Raw genomic sequence first — 26,938 nt, 5'->3', positions numbered from 1 at the left:
GTCCTGATCCGAGGTTCGTAACCTGTTGGTTGTCCTCAGCACGGTCACTTAATTTTCAAGGATTATGAACGCCTAAAGAATTCATCCGCAGGTCCGGTGTGTTTATATAAGCCGACTCTTGTCAAGCTAACTAACGTGTCATGTTAAAAAAAAAACTCAATTAAAAAAAAAAGAAAAAACAATGTATTTATAAATAATTTACGCAGCAAGAGCAGTGGAAACTATCCATTGAGAGTAAGGAGCAACCCTAGTGTTGATGCCGGGGTATCGGGGCTGGCCGCAGCCCTCGGCCCACGAGAACACTCCAACCACTGCGCCGTTGTCGACGATAGGGCTGCCACCATCGCCCTGAAATGAGATAAAGATTGATCACCCATATCGGATAATTTACAATAATAACAAAAATAAGTCACATAACAGCATTGAAATTGGTTAAGAAATAAATCAGAAATCCTTGTCGCAATATTGTAATACATCATAATGGTGGTGACGTACCTATTGGGAATATCGCTCTTCGCGGGTAACGTAATGCCCTGTGACGCCACATAACTGTTTTGGGATTGTTTTCTATTCTCGACACATATAATAACCCTTTTACCGAATTTAAAAGGCTTAAAATTTATTAATATTTTATCTGACTTTATTTATTCTTTCTGCGTTAGATGTAGATTAAAAACAAAAAATAATCAACTACTCCATTCCTAATTCAAATTAATTGTTTATATTGATGGAATTTAAATAATGTATAACATTTCACAGGCTCAAATAAATTATTTCATTTCATTGTAGACATTTGAAATTATACAATAATACACTACTCATGCTACTTTTGCTGGTGATAGGATATATTTTACCACCACCGTACACAAGGTGTTAAAACCCGCCTTAGTGGTCCACGTGTGTCGCGTTCCGAGATCAGCCTGTGTATATCCGAATCTAACAGATCTGCATAATTGTGTGGACTGCCGAGGGATAATCTCTCGTCAGTCGACATTCTACTGGACCTTACTTCACTTACCATCGGATGCAGTGGTATCACTTAGCCGTTTTTGTACGTGCACGTAAAAAAAAATAATACTTAGTCTTCGTTTTTTTTTCTATAATACACATGTGATAATGTCAAGACCGTTTAAATTATTCTAATAGCCTCTTGTATTCTTTGTTATTACTCAAACGAGTCAGTAAAACATAGGTAACATTGTTTGTAACTTGATAAGAAACGTTCTTGTTTCATGAGAATAGAATGGTATTATTTTAAAAAGCGAAGCTGGTACGTAATATTTTGTATACATATAATTTAGTGTCCGACCGTAGTTTTCTTTTCAGTTTTAGGGCTATGGTATAAACTGCAGCCAAAACCAATCTACATTCGTAAGCCTTCATGGCGCGAATTGTTTGGTAAAAATTAAGAAATAATAATACTGCAGGAACTTAAAATAAAATATATCAAATTGGAGAAAAATATAATTGTAAAAGTACAAAGAATAATGGGTTTTAAAATTGGCATAATTAGCATGTAATTCTCATACCTATTTGTTCACTCCGTGCAATCCAAAATAAAATGAAGCACAAGGAATTAAGGATGATTATTATTTTTGCCACCAGGATACCACGTGCTTATGAAAAAGGATTCAAAGGGCCATCTACCTTGTTACCACCTTTACTTTAAATAGTACAGATACTCACATATCGAGGATAAAGTAAATGTATTGTGTGAATGGAACATTCCACTCCCGTTGGCAATTTATATGAGTTTTAAAATTATTTTACTATCAACATTCTATTCATTGACATGTTTTGTTTTACATAAAAATGACACTATTTAGTTGCATAAACAATTAGTTTCTTGTGTATTCTGAAATGATCCTTTATTCGAATGAGTATCAGGCAATACTGGAATATCTCCTCAATTCAATAAATACACCTACGTCACATAATCATGTGCGAATCAGAAATAAATGTACAGATAATTAAAAGAAAAATTTAAGAATTGTAACAAAATTAAGTTTCTGTTCCGGCCGAAACTAAATGGGAGCCCAAAATTCAGTTTTGTTTTCAGTTTCAGTTGAAAATCTAGTTTAGGACTGACCGAAATAATTATGGATGATAACTGTGATATCCAGAATTTTAACAAACATTTATTGATTTCTCTCAGAGATTTTCTCATTAACCCTTTACCTATGTTATATAGAACTCCTGTGCATAATTTCAATTTTAGATTCAAGCGGTTTAAGGGTCACGCAGTTAACTTCTTATCAATAAACACTACACTACAGTGTAACTGACAGTTTGACGTGATCAAAACACTGAAGCCCTGATGGCGCCTGCGTGGCGTTTTACGCTTTACCTTTAGCAGTCGATAGTAAAGGAAATATTTTTAAAGATGCTTTGCTCCCTTGTTCTTTTATTACTGCTAGCTACTGCATCCATAAAAAAATATGGAACTCAGACATAGGCGTTGCCTGGCGTACGCAGTCCGGAGTAGCATGATGCCTTGCCCAGGAAATTGACGCTGCTCCTATTACATCTTATCCCAGGGGGCTCCTGGAGAACAAGCTACACCCATGAACCCACCTGGCACTGTCCCCTAACTCCAACGTCCAGCCAACCAATGCAGACCATGTTGTCAGTAACGAGGAAGTTCACCTCCCTGTACCGCTCGGCGCAAGTTTGCGCGTTGACTATCCACATCTGAGACTGGCGGAGCTGCGCGGAAGGTGTAGAATCGGCCGCCTAAAATACAAGCAATAATATAAATTCGACGGTATCAATATATTTATGATCAAGCCACTGATAACTTTATTGATCTGTTGATAGTGTACGAACAAATTATGGCTAACAGAAGTTTGAATAGGCTCTGGTATTTAAATGTGGAAACTGCACCAATGATTAACGTTTGGTCGCTTCTTTCGCCGTGTTAAAGTTAGTTCCTAAAAATAGAGTCTATAGCGCTTGGAAATAGGTTATGTAGGAAGAAATTACAGTACCTGGCGAAAATGACAGAGGAACGGTCATCAGTGTTTATTGAATCATGTATATTATTAGACTAGCTTTTGCCCGCGGCTCCGCCCGCGTTATAAAGTTTTTCAGGCTAAAGTTTTCCGTTATAAAAGTAGTAGTTTCCCGGGAGCCTATGTTCTTCCCAGGGTCTCAAACTGTCTCCATACCAAATTTCATCTTAATACGTTGGGTAGTTTTTGAGTTTAACACGTTTAGGCAGACGGATGCAGCGGGGACTTTGTTTTATAATATATTTTTAGAACTTTTTAAGAGGAACAATCCCGTCATACATCATTGTTGCATAACTTTAACCGTTTACGCAGCGCACGCAACGGACGCTCTCAAAACTAATAAATTGTCCCCGTTTTTGCAACATGTTTCATTACTGCTCCGCTCTTATTGGTCATAGCGTGATGATATATAACTAAAACCACTCCACAAACAAAGTGCTATCCAACGCAAAAATATTTTTTTAATTTGGACCGGTAGTTCCTGAGATTAGCTTTTACTGCTCTGCTGCTAATGGGTATAGCGTGATGATATATATATAGCCTATAGTACTCCACGAACAAAGGGCTATCCAACGCAAAAAGAATTTTTCAGTTTGGACCGGTATTTCCTGAGATTAGCCATTACTGCTCCGCTCCTATTCGGTATAGCGTGATGATATATAGCCTATAGCACTCCACGAACAAATGGCTATCCAATGCAAAAAGAATTTTTCAGTTTGGACCGGTATTTCCTGAGATTGGCCATTACTGCTCCGCTCCTATTGGGTATAGCGTGATGATATATAGCCTATAGCACTCCACGAACAAAGAGCTATCCAACGCAAAAAGAATTTTTCAGTTTGGACGGGTAGTTCCTGAGATTAGCGCGTTCAAACAAACAAACAAACAAACAAACAAACAAACTCTACAGCTTTATATAATAGTATAGATACTATAATGACGGACTACGGAACATTTTATTTCTAAGTGTCTATGGGTAGTGATCCATAGACACGATTATACGATATAGTATTTTTCGAATTATGACTTACTGAAATAGCTCCCCATCCTATAGCAAAGACAGCCTGGTTGTTGGCAAAGGTATGAGCACTACCAACTATCCTGGCGGGTTCTATCGTGCCAGCTTGGTAAATGATTCTCAGAGTAGTCCTTATCACGGCAATATCATTGTCCCGAGTGGTAGTAGAGAAGGCAGAGTGAGGAGTGACACGATTAATGAGGTAAGTCGTGCCTCCAGAGTTGCTAAAGAGGAACCAACTCGCGCGCGCCACCATGCCACTTGATGTGCCCTGAAATTAATAAGAATAAAGTTATTTAGTGTCAAGGATGTAAGTGGTTATGGAAGGAGCAAGAGTTTGCCGAGTAAGGATCAGAAATTCGGCGGAGTCTGAATAAACTAGATGGAGATATGATTATAGAGGTAGCCGTTTCTATTTTCACTCTTTTACGCACGGATCACAAAATGACTGTAAGCGATATTGCATATTAGCCTTTATATATTACGTGCTAAGTCCACCTCATTATTTTAAATTGCACTTAACATCGCAACCAACCAATACCAGTATGTGAAGATGTCTCGTTGTATCCATTATTTTACCTCATGTTTTGTGCACGATGAATGTAAATCCGATGAGAAATAGTAAAACTTATTGAATACTTACGTTTGACCAGTAAAGAAGCAGGAAGCAGCAGTCAAAATAGCGTTTTGGGTTAAGATTGATCCCCCACAAGCTAATCCGAAGGAACCAGATCCGAAGTTCGATAACAGACCAGCAGCAAACGGATAGTCGTTTATAGTCACTGTTGAACCTCCTGATATCCTCTCAGTTCCATGCGTACCTTAAAAGTTGATTGTTAATCAAATATTAATAACAGCCTCGGTGGCGTAGTTTTATTACTCTTAGACATTATTAGGACAGCAGTGATATTGGGTTTTTGTATTCAGTCTCATCCCGGAGTCTGGAATTTGTGGCCCCCTATCACATCATGGGACGGAATACACACGGCGGAAAGTTAATGCACCAGTTGCGTCTCTGGCTAGCCCTTCAAGGATAAAAGGAGTGGCTGTGGAAGTTAATAAATTGACGAATTTTCTAGAAGTTTGGGTTATTTACACGTTATTTTTGTTATTTGGGGAAATATGTTTCTTGAAAGTGATTTTGGTATGATGCTAAATAGACGATAATTGATACGACTGTATGTTAGACTTATAGCGGTTCGAACCGGTACTTTTCTACTGTAACAAAGTTCTATGGAGTTACTAACAGTTCTACTTCACCCCCTATTCCTTTCCTTTGACACCCACAGCGCATGAATGGCGAGGGGTCCATATAATTATATTCGTCGGTTTCCATTTCTTAATTTATGTTAAATTTGATTATCATTAAACCATTTGAAGACTTCATTCATGCATATCAATACCTACATGTTACGTCGGGTTCCCTTTCGGAAAACGTTACCCTTCGCTTCTGCAGCGCATTGTCAATTTTGTTGATTTGTGATGATGGACGATGGCGATTAAAATAAAGTAATAACTCGATTAGCAAATTGTGCTGTATCTTTCCTGCGGGAAATCACGGCGTAAAGGCCGGTCCTTTTGGAAGGCTTGCGTGGGGACATGGATCCAACACGTACAGGCCCCTTTAAGATACAATACTCTAGTTGGGGTTTATACACCTTGCAAGTACTCTCTCTGTCTGTACTTGTGGAGGAAATACAGTGCTTGCAAGGTGCAGGGACTATTGCAGAAAAGATGGGAATTATACTGGGTCTATGAATGGGATCTAGCTGGACTGGTTGCTGGGCTATTGATTAAGACACCGGGACGCCTGCCAAGTAAAATGTCTCAATCTTATATATTCAAGGCAGACGTTGACTTGCCCCCCATTAGATGGGCATCCCATAAATGGCGTAAGCGAAGGACGCAACACCGGTGTGGGTGGATTAAGGGTGTCGAGAGGTGTGCACGTTATGATGTTTATTATTAAGGCTGTAAGTTAGCGGTCTGCAGTCATTCGTAGGTTATCGATAATAATTATTAAAATATAAAACACAACATACCTTTTGTACTTGTGAGGAAATAAACAATAAACACCAAAGAGATCTTCATTTTAAATTAATAACACATGAACGCGGGATAGGAGGCAACTTGAATATCGTATGCTATCGAATTATCTGTCTATAAGATTAAATTCGGCCTTAGATTAAATACTAATTTTATCACAATTAAATATTGGTGATATCTGCTAAGTATTTCGTAACACATATTTATCTTTGACTAGTTTTTGCCGGCTTCGTTCGCGCGGGAATATTTTGCAGAAATAATAGTAGTGCTGCTGTGTACTATAAATAATTCCAATCGCATTTTTTAATCTTTCGCGAAAATGAAAAAATCGGAAGAAAGTTTTTTGACATGTCTACAAATAAATTATTTTGATTGGTTCATTCTCGAGGTCAGAACGAAGATTAAGTCTAGGATTGTTTATTAAAATCCGTTAAAATACTTTCCCGGGGGAAAAGTAATTTCCTTATATGTTATAAAATAAAGTCGCACGTCACATTTCTCTGAATGTTATAAACCCAAGAATTACCTAACAGATGTCGATAAAATTGGGTATGGAGATAACAAAAAGTTCTAAACTTGGTATGGAGATAATTTGAGAATCGGCGAAGGACATGGGTTACTTTTTATCCCGGGAAAATATATAGTTTGAAATAGCGAGCAAAAGCTAATGTAATTCTAATAAACTATTATATATATATCTGTTTTCTATTCAACCAAAACCTTCAGCGGTTTATGAATTAATTAAGAAAAAGCTAGATATTTGTCTTACAAATCTGACACATGTATTAACAAGAAAGAATGATACGACTGCTCAATCGACATCCCTTTTAACAACATATCTTGATGCTATAGTTAAAGAACTTGCTTATTTTTATGCGTATTTCTAACATCCAGTAAGGGCTTCGCAATTTTCCTGTCACGATTCTCTGAAAGGCATATCTAAATTTTTGTATATAATGTATGACAAGAATAGCGATATTATGAGTTTGGACAAAAGTGTTGATATCGAAATGTACTTAAATCTTATCTATCTAATCGTAATAACAAACTATTTGTTAAAAGGAACTAGGAAGTGGATGCCTATGTAGAAAAAGTAAGAAATGAAAACATGATTCCCCATTATTTATTATTACAGGTTTAACATATCAAAATTCAATACAAAATTATATCATGTCAAAAATGCAAATACGTATACAATATTAATAAAATAGAGTATTATCAAAAAAGACTAAATACATTACATTTTTATTTAGTCATTGATTGAATTTAGTTCGTTATGTAAATAAACATCTAATAACATTACATTGCATTAATAAGGTTTAGTTTCTAAGCGTTTTCAATTCGCCTTTGTTTCCGAAAACTATTTCTCAAACTGTTTCTGACTCGAGCAGCTCTCTCGTACGTCCATTGCCTGTTCTTCTTTGGCCCGAAGGTTAATCCGAGCATAACGAACGATAAAAACATGAGCGTGATGACTACCCAGAAGTAAACTGAAATTAAACAAAAGCATATATATTATTTATTAATAAAATGTATACAGGTGGACTTAATGCCTGAGATATTTTCTAACAGTCCACCTTTGGGTGATGCAGAGATGAGACAATGTGTGTGTAAGAATGTAAAAAAATAAATAAACAATACATATATTAAAAAGAACATACATTTTACATAAATACAGATATACTTATACTATAAAATATAATAAATTTACAGACTTTTATGTTTGTGAATCTGTTACTATTGACGAAAAGCATCCGAACTTTAGATTTGAAAGTGAACCTGTTAGTATTCGTTATTATCATGTTCGTTAGGTGACAACTTTTTTAGAGAAACTGTGGTGGGGGTAAGGTTGGGTTTGTACAAATTGTAAGTAAGACCCATGTCAGCAAAAAGGTAGTTAACGAGCATTGACAAATAAACCCATATCGGTGCGTTGGATGTCGAACCTTCCATACAAAAGTCTGCTCACGACTCGTGCCTCTAATAATGAGTTTGATGATAAGTGGTTCTTGGTATTTTCTACCACTAAGCATTAAGTCTTGTAAGATTATTGCAGCTCGTAAAAATATTGTCATTTATGAGACTGCGTTGCGACTTTTATGCTGGATGCGAGCCGCTTCCAATAGCTCGATCTGGAAATCCTTGGGGGAGGCCCATGTGCAGCAGTGGATATCCTGCGGCTTATGATGATGATAATGATGAGACTATCTGGGATTGTGACGAGCAGGAACATGCAGTCTGCGGTGTTTTTAAAATAAGCACCATTGCTATTGTTATCATGTCTAGTGCTTACCAACAATGATCAGCTCGGGAATAAGAATTCAATAGTATTAACAGATATTATAGGGAGCACTTTAAAAGAATCGTATTCTTATTGCAATAGATAACATTACTCATCCTGTTAGAATAAGGCTGTTATTTTTCTAAACAAGATTTTATTTCTTCAACCGAAACTTACTTGTGCTAAATCCTCTCGGACGTTGGACCCAACGCAAGCTTTCCGTGGTTTGTCTAGAGAGTTCTAATTCTTGACCTCTAATCTTCACTGCGACGGTCCAACGGCGGAGGTTCAGCGTACTCGCCTCTTCTATTTGCAGTAAGCAGTGGCCGGAGTCAAGGGAGCCAATGAAATTGTAACCAGCTGGTATGGAGTCAGTAGAGAATCCTGCAATCATAATAAACACATTTCTATATTTTTCCATCGCTTTAAATATTTCGTTCTAACGTTTTTCGGTGTATTTCACTTTTTTTTGTTTTGTGGATATCCTCTGTTGGTTAGGCGATTATCACAAATAGACTAATTGAACTTTCCTATCCAGTTTGTCAAGTCAATACGTATAGAAAAATTTTAGACATGAAGTTACCGTACTGTTGTTGAAAAGGGAACGTCTAAGCTACAGAATGGAGGCAGTTATTGGCCACACAATCACTTTGTCTCTTTCTACCGAGTGATTAATATTAAGGAATAAATATTTTTATACACATAGGTGAGTTTGCTGGTGGTAGGATATATTTTATATCCTCTCGGATAGCGTCCACTGTACACAAGATATTAAAACCTGCCATAGTAGCAAACGTGTGTTGTGTTCCGGGATCGGCCTATGTATCTCCGGTCCTAACAAGGCAGCATAATAATGTCGACTATCGAGGGATAATCATCTTTCGTTAGTCGGCATTCTATTGAACTCTATTCCACTTACCATCAGGTGCAATGGGGTCACTATGCTGCGCCCGTATAAAACAAACTACGCGTTAAATCGGCGTGTTGGAGGTCAAATCGACCAATCGCGAGTGTGCTCACGACTCGTGCCTCTATTATAATAAATCATACCTGTTCCATCAATTCGAACGAATCTGCAGTACTCTAGATGTCTTTCCGAGTGGACTCTGGCTTCTACAACTAGCCCGTGTCCTTGATGCATGTAGTGACGCACTGTCATCGGCTCTGGAATCATAATTATAGAATGATATAATAAAACACACATCACTTATCCTAAAGCGGCAGGCTAAGGTGCAATTAGGGGACCCACTATTGGTCATGTGTTCAGTCTTCCATCCCAAGATGTTTCAAATTCTCCGGTATAATACTAAGCAGTAAAACCCAACATCATTTTGTCATACCTTGGATTCGATCCTGAGACCTCAGAGCGATGTTGTATAGCTAGGACAAATTTACATAACGTAATAGTTTCGTTTAAGTAATTTTCAGTATGGCAATTTGAAAAGTACACTGAGGGTATTTGGAATTAAAATATGGCAGCGTAAAAATAATCTCTCTACCTTGGATATTTACTTGGAATCGCGCTCTCTGTTCTACCGTTTGGTTGACGAGTCCCACGTGACAGCTCCAGTTTCCACTGTTCCTGGCCACCAGGTTCGTGAACCTGACTCCACATTCGCCCGCGTCGAAGCCACTTCCAACGTATTCCATAGAAGAAGTCGAAGTTGCTGAAACGGTATTCTAAGATGGTAAATCTCTTCAATATAAAGTGGCTTCTGGTGGCACTATTAATGCGGGTTGCAGATCCAAAGCTAAGCGAAATTAGTTTAGGTTAGCTCACATAGCTGAGATGTTGTTTCATACTTATGTAGACAGCAAGCTATGTAAACTGACCTATGCTATACGTAGAATTTTCTCAGCTAATTATACTTAGCTTTCTTGGTTTGCAACCGGCATCGATATGTAATAATATCAAAAAACCATGTTGCAGCGATAGGGGCTTTTACTACGATGTCTTTCTACATTTTTTTAACTTGACAGTACATTTTACAATGGCGGTTTATACAAACATAACGGACTTTTGGGTGACCGTTTTAGACATTCGCAACCCTTGCTATAATCGTCGATTCTAATCTTATGTATGGTTATCGCTAAAATATATTATAAGGTATGTCCTATAATTCAAGAAGTACGTCACACTGTTAATTGTGAAAACGCTACACCGTTGTTTTATTACATGTCTTCTATCCTTCGTTGGAGGTCCTTAATTAATACCCATAGAGTTTTTTTTCAATTTATTAATTGTAGAAAAGTATCTTGATTCCAGCATTAAATGTCTTTTTTAGTTAAGAGAGAGCGGAAACCGACTTAAAACAGCTCAGAAACATACCAGGTTTGATACTGAAGACTGTGCCATTACTGTTTCTGAAATAACAGTATCTAATGGCAGACTGGACAGAACAGGACATCCTCACTGTCTCTCCTTCCACGGCGGTTATGTTAGATCTGTCGGGCGTTAGAGTAGGTTCTGTAACAAAGAAGCAGATTTAATAGACAATAAAAAACAAACAAACACACATCACACTTTTATATGTGTCTTAACAAATGACAACGTTTATTGGGAAACTATTTTTTGCTCGTGGCTTCGCTCGCGTGAAGGAGTTTTTCGGGATAAAAGTCCCGCTATATATTTTCCCGAGATAGAAAGTAGTCTATAACCTTCCTAGGGCCTTAAACTATCTCGATACTAAATTTCATAAAAATCCGTTCAGTAGTTTATGTGGAAATCGGTAACAAACAGAAAAGGGGACTTTGTTTTATAATATGAATAGATCTAAATGTATTATAAAATGCAGACATTAAACTACTGTTTAATGTCTGCATTTTATTTAGTTAACTAACTAGGCCGAGCATCAGGAACAAATTTGTGCTTCAAGATATTACCAATTGGAAAAAACTAAAGATGTCAGCGTTCTTAGATATGAATACAAAAATATTTATAATAAATAAGCTAGTACGCGCATATAAAACATGCAATTCACGATATGGAAAATATATAAATTAATTTACATTGGTGTTTTACTACTTCACGATTGAGTAACCATCGCATATAATCTCCTTAATGTCCTTTCTTAATAATCTTAGAACTCTTTGATAAAATGTAATAGCAAAGTTGACGTATTGCTTAATTTCACTCAACATTAATAAACATGATTAAGTATAAAGTTGTTCTTTTCGCATTATATTATTATCTTGTATATAAGACTTGAATGTTATATGCTTATAATCATTATTATTATTTCAACATACACACCCACGCCCTTCTAACCTTGTCAGAGGCGGCGTATGTATTCCGTCCCATGATTTTATAAGGAACGAACCTATCGCCTAACCGAACACAAATACGCGACTCCGGGATGGATACTGAGTAGTAAAACCCTACTTGCTCAACTCAGGGATCAAATCTGAGACTTCAGCATTGTAGTTGCATACACCTACGCCAACGAGGCAGACCTATTTTAAAGCTATTAAAATGGAAACACTCTTAGAACATCCGTCAATATGCTACCTGTAACGACAGTCGCTTGTACTTCAGGATCCTGCATCAACCAGGGGCAGACTACAGACAAGAAGCCGAAGTATGTGTCTCCCTCTGTCTCCATACCACAGCGCCACAGACCCAGGTCATTCACCGTGGGGTTAGTAATGCGCAGGCCACACACGTGGCTATGAACTTCTGCCGTGACGCTGCAAATATAAAGAGATTTACATATATCTTCATCTTCAATGAATTCGGTACAAATGTAGTTGTAATAAGCTATATATTGGTGTCTCAGAAACAATGCAGTTATTCTCGAACTTTAATTTATTTCAGTTCTCTCCTAAACACCCGACCTTACTTGGCGAATCTGCTGTAACAAGTGTCGGATCGGAACCGCTTGCTTATACTTCATAAAAAGACGACATTTTCACTGTCTAAGAGCTAGCAATATACATCAATCGGCTACTTAATGGTTGATTTACACTTGATCTGTCAGATATTAAATCTGACTGAACAAAAAAGGAATAGGAGGAGTCTAGAAAAGTCCACTTAATTAAAATACGGTAAGGAAATAATGGACGGCAGATACCTTGCAGTAAATAGATTATTAGCTTCGTATAGATATTACTCAAAACAAGATGGGGTGAAATGAAATTAAATAAATTGTATACATTATTAGATTCCGTTAATATTAACTCTACCATCAGGTCGGAAAGCATTGTCCACTACAGAAGAACAGGCAAGAAACTCTAGTGTTGCTCTTTTCAAAATCAGTTTAAGGTATAAACATGCATGATATGATACAAGATTTTTTTTATTATTGTTAAGAGCAGTATATTCGTGTTAGTTAGTAAAAATTTTGAGAGAGAAATATTGCCAAAATACTTCACACGTATCGGATGTTAATTGAATTGTAATTTCTGCCTCATCTTTCCCTTTATTGTTTTTTTTTTTAAATCTTTATTTAGGGTGCTTGGTCGTTATTTCACGACTATGTCGCTCCGTACGTCCACTTTTACCCGTGCCTACTAACTTTTGATGAAGTCAAAATATTTTTTTATTAAAGCCTTAGCCTCTTTTGATACAGGGACCGACAAAAAACTACTGCGTTTGTTGTATTAAACAAATCTCACCTAACTTCACTCCCATGGAAGACGTAACGATCCTCCCCGACTCCCTGGTTGGCGAGGAGAATAGTCCCACTCGGGTCGCGGAACTTGCAAGCGCTCACGTTGTGTTGGCTCGACACAGAACACGACAGTATCACTGACGGCCGCTCTCTTTCGACTTTTGTTGACACAACTGCCTTTGGTTCTGGAAAATTTAGAGATTTTCTCTGAATTTTATAATTGTAATAATTGACTGGCTTTTGTTCGTGACTGTTGATATTAAGTCTGCTGAAACTATTAGATAGTTATAGATATATATGATGGCTTCTTCGTTTGTGCTTAAGTACGTTTTATCGTTTTCAATTTTAGAAAGAAAAAGCTATATTACACTAAAATACTTGTTTATCAAGCAATCCACATGCTTGTTTGCTGCCTCTGCTTGAAAATTACTAGCCAGAAAATATAATGTTTTACAAGAACCTGCTTCAACAACGGTGACCATGAATTCCTGAGTCTCAACTAAAACTCTTCCAGGTATTCCGACGAGCATCTTCCAGTAACCACTGAGATCCATGGTCACTCTTTCGATAGCCAGTTTGCATCTGCCGAAACCGTCGAAAACAGAAAATCCTTTAGGATCTATCAGTTTGCAATAAACTGCATCTTCAGGACCAATTTCTTTGTTTACTTCTCTGTCCAGATTTAGCGTCATGTTGCTCATCTGAGATACTTTTCTTGCTGTAAAAAATGAGGTGGTTATTATTAAATAACTAATATACTGTCAAAATGTACGGCTTCGCTCTTATCAAGTATGATAATCGTAGAATGTGCTCTAGTTTTGTAAGTTCATCAGATGTCTCCAATAAAGGTAAGAGCGTTTAATTTATTACAAAGAATACAAAACTTAATATACACATACTTGTATACATGTGTTTATTTATAATTCTTAAGCCAAAGGGGTCGCATATTCAATGGTATCTTTAATGCTTTTTGTTTAGAGACGTCTTAAAACTAGCTAATTTTAAATAAAATTTAAAACGGTGATAGTATTGTTGGGAACGGAACGGTCTCTGCCGAGCCGAAGACTACAGCTTCAAAATCCAAGGTATCTCTGACTTTTCGAAAGTACGTGTGTATTGATTGTCTATTATCACTCGCTTTTATAGTGAAGAAAAACATCATGAGAGAATCTGCATATCTGAGAATTCTCCATAGGAATATCGAAGGTATGAAGATAGCCAATCCGCACTAGACCAGAGTAGTAGACAAAAGTCCACACCCCTCAATAGTAAAGGATACCCGTGCTCAGCAGTGAGCATTAATTATTATATTATTATTATATAAAAATATTACGTTACCAACAACAGAAACCTTGATCCTAGCTCTGTAAACGATTCTCGCTCCATATACTATTTCCCAAGTTCCTTCGTCGCTCATCCTTACAGTTTTGACGACAAAACCGCAAGATTTGTTGTGAATAACGTCTATGTCGTGATCCGAAGTGCTATTTTCTTTAGGGCCGATGAGTGAGCAAGTGTCGTATTGGTCTGTCGGTTCTCTCAATCTTACATAGAGATCGTTGCCTTCTGTGATGACTAGTTCCCGAGGGAACGCTTCCACTTTTTCTACAATGATATGATCATTGATATTTTTATAGTTGTTTATAAAACAAGTTAGGATTAAGTAGGTTTCAGTCAGGAATTTAAATTATAGGTGACGATTTGTGCTTCTTGAGTTGTCATTTTAACATTAGAGAAACAGATGGGCAAATGGAAATGCAATTAAAATAGAAACAAATATTTGAACACATAACTTATTTTTCTATCCAATTTGACCAAATTATACTCAAAAATGTGGCGAACGTTGAGGAAATAGTCATCTTAGATGACTTACCTTCAACATAAATGACGAAAGGCTGCCTTCTCTCTATAGCGTCTGAAGACATAGTAGCTCTAGAAATAAGAACCCATTCACCAATCATATCTTCAGAGAAAACCTCAATGGTAACACCACACACCACTTCAGATCCAGTAACAACAGTCACTCCTGGTAAATAAAAGCCATCCATGATGGTATACTGTCTACCAGCTGGTGTCCTAATATGGCAACTTTGAGGGTTAACGAACGTGCTTCGAAAAATACTTATTGTGTGATTCGTGCCAATTTTCGTATCGAAAACACGTTCAGTTAAATTTTGTACAACTCTATCTTCTATGATGGGGTTGTCGGGATCTGAAACAAAATTAAACATCGCGAGAAAAATAAAATAAATAAATAAGCTGTTAATTTTTTTATAATAAAATATATTTAGTTGCTTTTTATTGTAGACGATCGGTATGGTTTCCAACAACATAGGCCTCTTCTAAAGATTTCCATCTTTTTCTTTCTTTCGCCGTCCTCATCTATTGGGAACGTACGGTATGAGAAATTAGACATTGAATCCAACAATGGCTAGCAATGATATTTTAGTGAAAAGGTTTAGATACACTAAATATACTGCACTTGGCTTTCAAAAACGGCGCAGTACCGCACACACAGATAACTACGTATTGTTATCATATTAGTTTGTGCCGTTGGACGATGTGATAGGGGCGAACCTATCGCCATATCGGCCACAAATTCCAGATTCCGGGCCAATACTGAGCAGAAAACCCCAAATATCACTTTGCCCGACCCGGCATTCGAACTTAGGATCTCAGAGCGCTGCCGTACCACACAAGCAGTACAACTACGCTACCGACCCATTACTATGGGTATTAGTATAATTAGTTACCTTCTCGTATGATGTTGAATATCTGCCTTCTTTCAGTGAATATTCCATTTCTACTGAATTTTCCGATTATTTGCCATTCGCCGAGCATGTTTTCTTTAATCGGCCCGATAGACATGCGACAGAGAATATTGTTGTCTACATTAACGATCTCCACTCCAGGAAACTGTTCTGATGCTTGGAACCCATACACTTGTCCAGATGGGGCTCTGTATACACAACTGTCGATACTGCCAGTGCCAGTAACTTCTACTGTTACTGTTGTGTTCAAATTGATGACGCGGTTGAACGGTTCGAGATTAGTCACATTGTATGGCTGGGCGAAAGGATTTTCTTCGTCTAAAAACAGAAAAAATTGCAGAATATAATATCAGCCCTGTATTGCATACTGTCCTGCTGGGCACGAGCCTCCTCTACTACTGAGAGGGATTAGGCTGTAGTCCACCACACTGGCCTGGTACGGATTGGTATATTTTGTAGTACTTACAAAATTTTGATACAGATTTTGAAATAAAATGGACGTAATAACTATCATTTTGTTATAATTCATAAACTTATTCATGTATTATAATCTGTACTATCTCTACTCCTTGCACAAAGCGTTAGGCGTTCGTCTACAATTTGCTTGGAGTACTCATTCTCAATCCTAAGGGGCCTTATTCTTATACGATAGAATAAAACCGTAATATCATCATATCAGGTACAAATTCCAGGCTGACAGTGGGCAGAAAAACCTAAATATCACTTTGCCCGACCGATAGTTGTAGTACCGCGCACGCAATACAACTACGGAACTTATTAGTCTGTTTAAAAAGTACAGGCTTAATTGACATAGCAATGGGGCACCATGGCTGCTAAGCTGGGGGATCGTTTGTACACCATTAGCAGAGTACCCTCGGGGATAACCATGGTGCTCCAAAAAAAATTTTTTTTTAAACATATATGAAGAGAATTGTATCCACTATTGTAAATAATATAAAATGAATAAAGCTATATTCACCATAAAGGAACATGGTCATAGGCAGTCTGGCTTCGTTGAACCACAAAACGGATCTAAATTGTCCATACAGAGTCCAGTTGCCCAACATCCAGCGCTCTATTGGTCCAATAGTAACAGCACACGTATCTGATGTTGTATTTCTACGATGAATGTAAGGATACTCCATATGAGAAGCCAGGACCAAGTCTTCACCATTCGGGGTGATGACATGGCAGGTCTGGCCTGTACCTTGTCCAATAACTACAGGGTTTAAATATCCACCAAGGTTAACGCTGTGTTCGAATAGCTGCTGGTCATTTGTTTGCCATGTAATGTTAGGATTGTTGTTATTGTCTAAAAAAAATACATACACATATACTCACGACTTTTATCCAAGGGTAGGTAGATGCGCAACTGGTGTACCCACTAAATCATAATGAAAATATGTTTAAGTATTGTTTTAAATATTTATATAGCTTATATAAATGTTCTAAGCAAAAAATTGTTGATGACAAAAGACGTAAATATCTTCACATCAATCGTAAAACCACGTAAAATATTTTTATATCGATCTCAAAATTCTATTCATTTAATCTAATCGATGCCAAATCACTACAAGAATTTTGGATATAAATTTCATACTTTGGGCTTACAAATGTTTAAGAAAACCATTGAATGGCATAAAGACCGTCGCCCGTATTCATAAACGTTATTTATCTAAGGACGGAGCATTGCTGTGATAACAAGTCTGTCTCTCAGTGCTGACGGCATGGCAGCCTTCACAGTGCGTAGACAAAGGGCCGTTGTGATTGGCTAATATTGAGATACAACTTTAATCTAGTTGGCTGTCAGATAAACAAAGCTGAACAAAGAGCAAGCTGTGAGATAAACAAAGCTGAGGAACAGACTTGTTATCACAGCAATGTTCCGTCCTTAGATAAATAACGTCTATGAATACGGACGCGTATATATACATATGTTGAACATTGTAGCCAGAGTAACTACTAGACACAATAAGACTTAACATCTCATGTCTCAGGATGGCGAGCGTAGAGAAATACCGAACAATACTTTGTAATTCAAGATATTGGATGCAGTTCCTATTGTTTATGGGCTTTCGTATCGCTTACCATCAGGCGGTCGGCAAGCTCGTCTCGTCATTCAAAGCTATAAAAATATATATATTATTATATTCTGATAAGAAATTGGTTAATCACATAATAAGTTATGTAATTAACTCAGTTAATCAAGTATACTCACTCCAAGCAATGCTGACTCGTTGGCATCTCTCGTGGTCATCAGTTTTCCCACACAGCGTCCAATTGCCCAAGAGAGATGCTTCCATTGGCCCTATAGTAATCCTGCATGATACGTAATTACTACTATTCTGTGCAGTAACGCCATAAATTTCAATTTGGTCAGTACTGTTTTCACCTGAAGGGGTAATGAAATAGCATTCTTCCTGCTGTTCAATTTTATTCAATGTTACGTCAATGAATTGGTCAGTTCTAGTAACTCGTTCGATCTGCGGTAACCATGCGATGTTATCTTCTACTTTCGATAATCCCTCGGCCGGTTCGGGTACATTTTCATCTTCTGCCTGGTTTTCATCTGTAAATATATATCGTATTCAAGATAACCTTTACGAAAGGAAGAATACATGACGTGGGTATTATTCTGTGAATATTTAAGATTATTGATAGCACGGATAAAGTAATAGATATGATAATACTGATAATGTTTAGGCGAATCATTTCATGTGTAAAGCGTTTGCTATATTCAATGTGTGAAGCCTTATTTATTACTACAATTTTTTTGTTTAACCTACAGTTGATAAACATGTATAAATTTCATCATAACGATAATAGGCCTGAAAATTTTTATATAGTCGTGATCATATCCTGCGACATACAAACTCACTCACTGTCGAAAATATTGGCTGAAAAGTTATTATTTATTTTTAATTATTATTTAAAAACTTTATTGTACACCATAAATATCAAAGAAAAAACAAATATGCATATGGTAGAAATTATTTAAACACCGGTGGTTTAAATGGCGGTCTTTAGTTTTAATTTATCACTGTTTTCCTACACTCAGATTTCTAACACTTGTAAAAGGAATTTATATCAGGTTTACCCCATCAACAATCATTTTTTCACTTTATCCGTATCACTTCTATTAATCGATCTTATCTAGAGACGTGACTAGAGGCGCATACAAAATAATATGTGCTAATTGATGTAATCCATTCTATATCTATATTATCGTAAAGAAGTACAGTTCGTCTTATAAAATAGTTGCATTTTGTGAAAGACATACGCATTGCGCGAGCAAAAATGTGAATGAAGCGAGTTGAATAAAAATTTTAACCAAGACAAACAGAAACAGAAATAAATTTAAGTACTGCGCTGACGGTGTCAACTTCGTGTACCAGACAATCCACATTAAATGGAGACAACGAATTACTAGCACCAAAAAGCTCTCAACCTCCAATAAAATAATATTGATGTTGTCATTCAAATGTATTTACACATTTGAAAGGGACAAAATAGCGAATGAAACAATTATCAGTTGAAATTAGTAGAGTCAAAACGAAATAGGAGCCAACATATTCTAGTTCTAAAAAAGAAGATAGAGTTTTAAAATACGTATGTCATGATTTAATAGACGTATCACGTCATACTTAATACAATCTATACATCTTTTTAAAAATCACGCGATAATTAATATTATTGGCTGTAAAGTGTCCGAAATCCGTAGAATTAGTTATGTTATATATTTCGTTTCCAGACAATTATGACATGAATCCGACGGGTGATGGCACTAATCGCTAAACCAATCAATAATTTTAATCATCTAAATCCATTCTGGCTATACTGAGCTTAAAAGACTAAATAGTTATTGTTCTGTGTACAGGAGCTTCTGTTTTTACTTTAAAAAATACGCGAACATCGTTACTAACATATAACAGTAATAGAATTGTAGTACCTTCGATTTGAATACTGAACGGCAACCTTCTTTCTGTCGGCGTATTCCAAATTGAAGACCTCGCAAACATCGTCCATGTGCCAACCATATCTTTCGATACGACTATGTTCAGTCCACAGTCCACATTGGACCCTATAAATCTTTCAAATCCGGGATGTTCGAAGTCCTCAGTAATTTGCTTGACTGTTCCATTCAGGGTGACTAAATAACACTCAACAGGAACGACAAACAAATTTGGTCGGATTATAACACTATGCCTTGCGCCCACTTCAGTGTTAAAATTAATTGGATCAAGAGGCACGACTTGGTATTTTTGTGCGGAGAAGGTGCTTCCTGGAAAAATAAATGTTTTATTGGTTTAGGGTGGTGGTGTGTAGGAACGCTTTTTTTTCTTTTAACCTATCAATTGTCTGGCACCTGATAAGGGACTTCAGGCAGCCCTTGAAGAACGGCTTTCATGGGCATGAATTAAAGTCTATTTTTGATATAAAAATTTTGACAACTCGAACAATATATGGGAGATAACGTTGTCAGTACAAAAATGAGTTTCATATATTACCCTAACGTGGTAATATATGGAACTCATGTTTTCAGGATTTTTATTTTCCTGGTCGGGTATACCTTTCAATAACTAGTAGGTAATTAGTTACATTCTAATATTTTTAAGTATTTTCTTAGTAAACCACAAATCGATGTGATTATCAGTACTCTGTAGAACCTTCCAGAGAAGGGGGAAACAAATTTATATTAGTCACTAATATCTGAGGTAAGTTTTAATTCATTTTCACATAAACTAGTATGATGTAACCTTACCATCATCGCTGCCATCTTGTTGAGCTGCGGCAAACCCAACTGGAAATAAAAAGATAAAATAAAAAAAAATATGCAGAATAAAGAATATACCGTATCACAAAGCTTGACAGCAACTTTGTAAACGTCGTATCTTTCGAATACTGATCAATTGATAAAATAATTAACAACAGTTATCGCCAGTAGCTCAGCGATGGACTTTCGATAAACAATTATCGTGCTTTGTACTTCTATGAACATAAAGATTTAAGTGACGTATCAATAGATGTAATTTAGTTTCACTCTGATGTTATTAGCTGAGACGCTGTAAAATTAGGGTTAGGACTTAGCATTTATTAACATATATTGTAGAGTTTGTGTTGAATGGGAGTCGAAACTCAAGCGTACTAAATTAAATTCCAAGGATGGCACAGAGTAAGTATGTATTTCCAAAGTTCCAGAGGAATACACATCAGCGAACTTAGGTAGTAATAATAACAAATGAATAAATTACTGAATTAACAAAGGCGCATGTCGCTTTTTATGAGAGGCTTGGTGTGACCAGCGTCCCCGCACAACTACGTGCATGCAATTATATAGCTTCGCAAGCGTGTGTGTCCCTGCGCATATTAACAACAGCTCAAATCTTAAGTCACAGCACGTGACGGATTTCGACAGAAGTTTTGTTTATTAAATAGCGCAAACTCAGCTGAGAACAAGCTCTTAAATAACGACTTAAGCTTAATTTACTAAATAGTTAAATAGATTTCATGTCTAATTAATATCCTTATCAATGTCGTGATTGACTTATTGACAAGGTCAGGGGCTCTATGCCGTCTATAGGGGCTAATCCGTCTTTTTCAATTACGGGCGTTCTATTCGAAGGACACTTTCCATAGCTGTATAGGTAAGAGAGTAACAAAATCCGCTATTTACCTATGCGGCAATGAAAACTGTCCTTTGATTAGATCACCTGTGATCGCAAGAAGACGGATATACCCCCGTAGGCGGAATAGGGCCCCTGACCTCACACGCACACACACACATACACTGTATTATCCTGGATTATTGCCTATTTTCTGGAAAATAACTTTTGTACTTTTATACCGGGATAGTTTTTTACGTTAGTTGCAGCCCCGAGCAACGCCTAGTATATCATAGCCAATGCTTTTTATACCTATCGGTCTGTTAATCCATTCTTTTTATCAAGAAGGTCAAATAGTTAATATCAATTATGAGCTAATAGTAATAGATAATGATTAATGATATGGTTCATGCACGCAAGAGTTAACCGTATTAATATATTATGCAATTAAACACTCTGAAGTACTACATCAGCTGAGACGCTGTCAAATAGAAAGTCAGCATCTTGCGAGTCGTCGCTATGTAATAAACAGATATAAAACTATCTTGAATTATATCTTAACTCACAGCATGTGACGGATTTTGACAGCTGCGTTTTATTTATAAGTCAGCTGAGAGCAAGCACTTAAATAGCAACTTAAGCATTGTTTAATAAATAGTTCAATACATTAAATATGTACTTGAGATCCTACTTAAAGTTAAGATTGATTTATCAGTTTATATATAGGTTTTATATTTTTATGTGTATTTGCGCCAAACACTACGGGGTCACCCTTACTGTATTTCGGTTTGGAGGACTGTAAAATGTATGTAATTATTAGGCACTATGATAATCATCTGGTACCTTAAAGATATGAGCGTACTTTCAGGAATTTATCATTAAACTAGCCATTGTTCTCGGCTTCACTCGAGTGTAAAATTATGAAATAAACATGCCCGGGAACATTGGCAAGGGGTGAAATTTTCTTAAAGCGATACCGAAATAACGTGTAAGATTAATATTCATAAATATGGTCTGCAGATGGTTGTAATAATATATTTTTTTTGTAAATTACTGAAGGGAAGCCGGCAGGAATCCAGTTATATAAACTCTTCTTCACTGCCTAGTACTAAAACATTTATCTATCTATCATATTACACAGGACCGTATCTTGACTTCGGTTCTAAATAATTTGATAACTCTCACATTTATGATATTAGCAGGTTTTGTAGCGTTTATATTACTGTTGGTCAGTCGTTTATACTCTGACAGCTTCCTCGTATCGATATAGTTACACTTATAAAAAAAAGAAGATAATCTCATTTAGCTTTGGATCAAGTAAGTATTTGATATAAGACTTGTGACGCTGGATTCCTTGTTGATAAATGCCAGCACTATCCAAAAGGATTTATAATGTCCATGTCAATGTCACTTCTTTTAGATACAATAAATCATTTAATTCAAACCATCATAGCTCTTAACATTCCTCAGTAGAAAAGTCTTTTAAAATATGGTGCATTTTGTTATATTTACTTGTGTTATATTTTTCCAACAAGTAAAAAGTATTTTGTTTAATTATTGCATTCTACTATCAATGAAAGGTCCATATAACTCGATTTCTATCGGCTTCTCTATATTTTTTTTTCAAATCTTTGAACGATTTGCAAACCTCATTTATGCATATTAGTAGTACCTTTATGTTGTGTCGGGGTCCCTTTCGGAAAGTTCCACACTTAGCTACTGCCTATTGGCCATAACAAAGAAACAATGGAAAATTCTAAGCACTGATATTTAGATAAGAATCATCCTTTGAATAAATTATAACCGAACATTTGAACACATTTCTTTACACAAGTCATTTTTAACTTGTTCTTCTAGCATTTTATTATATATAAATTACTATTTATATATACAAATAACTATTTATTATTTATTTATTATAATCAGCCCTTCAGCTATCTCTAAACCTTACCTGCTATTATACCAGCGACTATCCATGGCAGCCGCATTTTTTCCTTAAACACGGCACAAGCATTCACAAACGAACAATAACTGATAAGAGATATTGCCTGAAGCGAGACCTTACCCTAATCCTAATCTGGTTCGTTTAAATATCTTATCATGTATTGCTTTATTTCTTAGATACAAAATCACGATTTTATTGGTGTCTCATTGTCTGTATGTTTCTTCATTGTTTATTGAGTATATACCTATATTTTTATCATAATATAATAATAATATCAGCCCTGTATTGTACATACTGTCCCAGTACTAGGCACCGATCTCCTTTACTACTGAGAGGGATTAGGCCTTCGTCCATCAGGATGGCCTAGTGCGGATTGGCAGACTTCACATACTCTCAAAATTCTTATAGAGAACTTAGGTATATAGGGTTTCTCACGATGTTTTCCTTGATCTTCAAAATAAGCGATAATTCAAAAAGAATACACACATTATTATAGAAAAGTCAGAGGTTTACGCTTCCGCCCTGTGGATTGGGGCCGTTTGGAGAATTTCACCACTGTATCCCCTGCCTGTCGTAAAAGGCGACTAATAGGGGCCACGATGGGGGCCGTCGGCGGGCAGCAGGGGGCTGTCCTCCCTAGTGCATCTTTGTGCGTCTTTGCACAATTTTCGGTTGACCTCCGGGATGGACGGCAGAGTGCAGCTGGCCTCATGCTGCCGTAGACGCCGAGGGCCACTAGGCGGCACCGCGCAGGGGCGGCTGTGGATGTAGACTTAGACATTTCCGTCAGAGGAAGCCCATAGTCGTCCCTAATGCGCCGAAGAGGGTCACCGCGGAGTTTTAGTTGGTATGCCGTGCGTTGTATATAGGTGAGGGACTCGGCCCGGCGGTCGCCTGAAGGTTGACATCAAATCCGGGCGGCGCAACACCGGGTCGTAAGGCACGGTGACCCCAACATAACCGCTCAGTCGCCCCACACGAAGGCTGGGCGGTAGTCATAAGACACTTTCTCCGCGAAAACAAAGAGGTTTACGCTTGGGTTTTGAACCCGCGGACACTCGTCCCGGCAGTCCGTTCTAACTAGGCTATCGCCGCTTGCTTGTTGAGTATATTTTTTAAACTGATTAATATTTATATGAATGCCTAGGTGGCGTAGTTGTATTGCGTGCGTTGTAAAACTATTTTTCTGAGATCTCAGGCTCAAATCTCGGGTAGACCAAAGTAATATTTTCGTTTTCTACTCTCTATTTGCCTGAAGAGAAATAATCATATGAAAAAAAAACATCTTGAATTGATTAAGTATTTGCAAAAATGACAATCTTTTAGTAATAATCATAAATTATATTTTACAAATCCGGGAAAAAAGGAACAAATAATTCAAATGAAAAGCAATACTATGCTGGTTAATGAGTATTTTATTAATATGTATAGCGAATGACACACGCTTCCTAGTCGTTAAAATATATATAACAAATTTATAGCAATTACAAGTTTAGAACGGCATAATCTTTGTCCCTGTTTTAAATGCAATATTAGTATAGTCTATTCCAAACAGAAGGCAAAATGAAAAGCGCCGTTTTTTACATATTGTTTTCACAATTGTTGTTTCTAGACTGTTCTAGGTTTCTTGAAACTCTGTCTGATGCTGTTCCTGATCCCGGATGCTTTGTCGTAAGTCCATTGTCTGTTCGTCTTGGTGCCAAGTAATATTCCCAAGACGAGAATGATTAAGCACAAGAAGACGATCAAAAACCAAAGGTATAGCGGGAAATTATCTGGAAATATAAAACAAGATGTTACAGTTTACAACAGAAGAACGAGCAAAGAGGCGTCACCTCGTCACATAGATACAAACTTATTTCGTCTACTTTGAGTATCAATTATTTTCTACCGCCCTCCAAAAATTACTTTATTATAAATTTATCTATTGCATCATAGAAGTCTATCATTTCCTGAGTTTAAGCTTACATCTTTATTAATATTTTAAGTGTTTGTGTTAGTTTGTTACGGTTTATAGCTAAATTACTGAACAGATTTAGGTGAAGTTTGGTCATCGCTCCCCATTTTCTTATAGACGTCTTATCGCCCCCTAATGGCTTTCAGCACTCACAATGGGACGTTATCACCCACTTTGGGAAAGACTACTCTATAACCTAAAGGCAATAGAAGGAGAGATTCTGTCTTTGATTACCAGGTCGGGTAACTGTATGTGGTTTTTCTAATACAATTCCCTCTAAAGGGGTTTGATACCAAGCAGGTGGCCAAACATGCATAGTGAACCATATTATGTCAACGACATACATAAATCTGTGTCGTATCGGCCCAACTCTGGTTCGGAATAAGGTGGAAAGAGGGTAGACATGAAATTGAGCTTTTAATCTTGGTGAGGATGATATTTTTTCCCAATCTGACTGGAAAATCGTGCACTGTGTGAAAAATTTACATAAGAGCACGTTTTGACAAATCGCTGTTCGGGTTTTGACGATGTGTCATTATCAAATAAGCAAATCCAGTAACATAATGGCGCCCACCGAGTTGTTTATACATTGAACTCTTAATACCAAATGTTTATAACATCTTTCATATCTATAATATAAAAATGAATCGCTGAATGTCTTGCTAAGCGCAAATCTCGAGAGCAGCTGAACCGATTTTGCTAATTATTTTTTTATAATATTCCTTGAAGTACGAGGATTATTCTTACGGAGAGAAAAACTATAAAAAAATGCCTGAAAAAGTCTAAAAATAACACTTTTCTATATTCCCATACAAAAGATTCGTAATAATATTTAAAAGTCAATTTGAATTTTAATACCATACCATAAAGTTTAAGTATTAGTGGAGGGGTTCCGGGAAGGCAAAACAATTGAGTGACGTTAATATCAATATGTCGACTGTTGGGCGGTACGAAGTTCGCCGGGTCAGGGGCCTTATTCTCTATCCCGCACGTTATTTTAACAGTGTGTAACAAGCACGTAACACAACGCATCATGTTCAGGACTATAGAAATTTGGCTTACAGAATACCATTCCACGCACATTTCTCGAAGATAACATGACACGGCCGCGTTACGCGTTTACACTATCATACAGAATAAGGGCCCAGCTTGGTTGTAATATTGGTAGTTTATATTATTAGTATTTCGCTCACCTGTAAATGGTTCGAGCCAGAGCAAGTTGTCAGTGGTTTGCCTAGACAGTTCCACAGTCTGCCCTGATATCCTCACGGCGACTGTCCACGGATGGAGGTTCAGCTTGCTCGACTCTTCGATGTGGAGTAGGCAGTGACCGTCCGTCAGTGATCCTATGAAAGTAAAACCAGGTGGGATGTTGTCCGTTGAGAAACCTGTTTGGAAAAATATGTTTTATCAATACTTCTTTTAAAAAAAATCGTTTCATCAGTTGAGAAGTTACAAGTTACAAACCAAAAGAATTTGTAAGTATATAAAAAGAAAAATGCTATAAATTAGATTGATTCGGTTGCGTGGTTATATAGCGTGCGCGGTACGACACTGCTCTAGCGTCCCGGATTCGAATCCTGGGACGGGCAACGTGATATTGAGTTTTTCTGTTCAGTATCAGCCTGGAATCTGGGTTTTGTGTTCGTATTCCAATAGTTTCGACCTCTATCACATCATCGGACGGAAAGCCAAG

The 26,938-nt window shown here is 37.0% G+C and overlaps 1 protein-coding gene, 1 long non-coding RNA gene and 1 pseudogene across 2 annotated transcripts; all 3 read right to left on the bottom strand.

Moving 5' to 3' along the window:
- Nucleotides 1–160: 160 nt before the first annotated feature.
- Nucleotides 161–6,227, bottom strand: LOC119193741 (annotated as a pseudogene).
- A 949-nt stretch (nucleotides 6,228–7,176) lies between these two features.
- Nucleotides 7,177–23,420, bottom strand: LOC115454192. The gene is made up of 16 exons (XM_037447434.1): nucleotides 23,292–23,420; nucleotides 20,500–20,538; nucleotides 19,687–20,019; nucleotides 17,956–18,306; nucleotides 16,717–17,049; nucleotides 15,720–16,055; nucleotides 14,840–15,178; nucleotides 14,305–14,571; nucleotides 13,427–13,684; nucleotides 12,971–13,151; nucleotides 11,865–12,043; nucleotides 10,686–10,823; nucleotides 9,856–10,023; nucleotides 9,407–9,520; nucleotides 8,534–8,740; nucleotides 7,177–7,565 (listed from the first exon to the last, which is right to left on the bottom strand). The coding sequence occupies exons 1-16, from the start codon at nucleotides 23,326–23,328 to the stop codon at nucleotides 7,402–7,404; spliced, it is 3,444 nt and encodes a 1,147-aa protein (XP_037303331.1). The 5' UTR covers nucleotides 23,329–23,420; the 3' UTR covers nucleotides 7,177–7,401.
- A 1,260-nt stretch (nucleotides 23,421–24,680) lies between these two features.
- LOC119193779 lies at nucleotides 24,681–26,665 on the bottom strand. The gene is made up of 2 exons (XR_005114047.1): nucleotides 26,436–26,665; nucleotides 24,681–25,060 (listed from the first exon to the last, which is right to left on the bottom strand). It is a non-coding gene; the product is annotated as an uncharacterized LOC119193779 (long non-coding RNA).
- Nucleotides 26,666–26,938: the final 273 nt, after the last annotated feature.

This window comes from Manduca sexta, chromosome 6 (assembly GCF_014839805.1).
Source record: "Manduca sexta isolate Smith_Timp_Sample1 chromosome 6, JHU_Msex_v1.0, whole genome shotgun sequence".
Classification (NCBI taxonomy): domain Eukaryota; kingdom Metazoa; phylum Arthropoda; class Insecta; order Lepidoptera; family Sphingidae; genus Manduca; species Manduca sexta.
The sequence above is the reverse complement of the archived record's forward strand: the minus strand, read 5'-3'. Positions and strand labels throughout refer to the sequence as shown.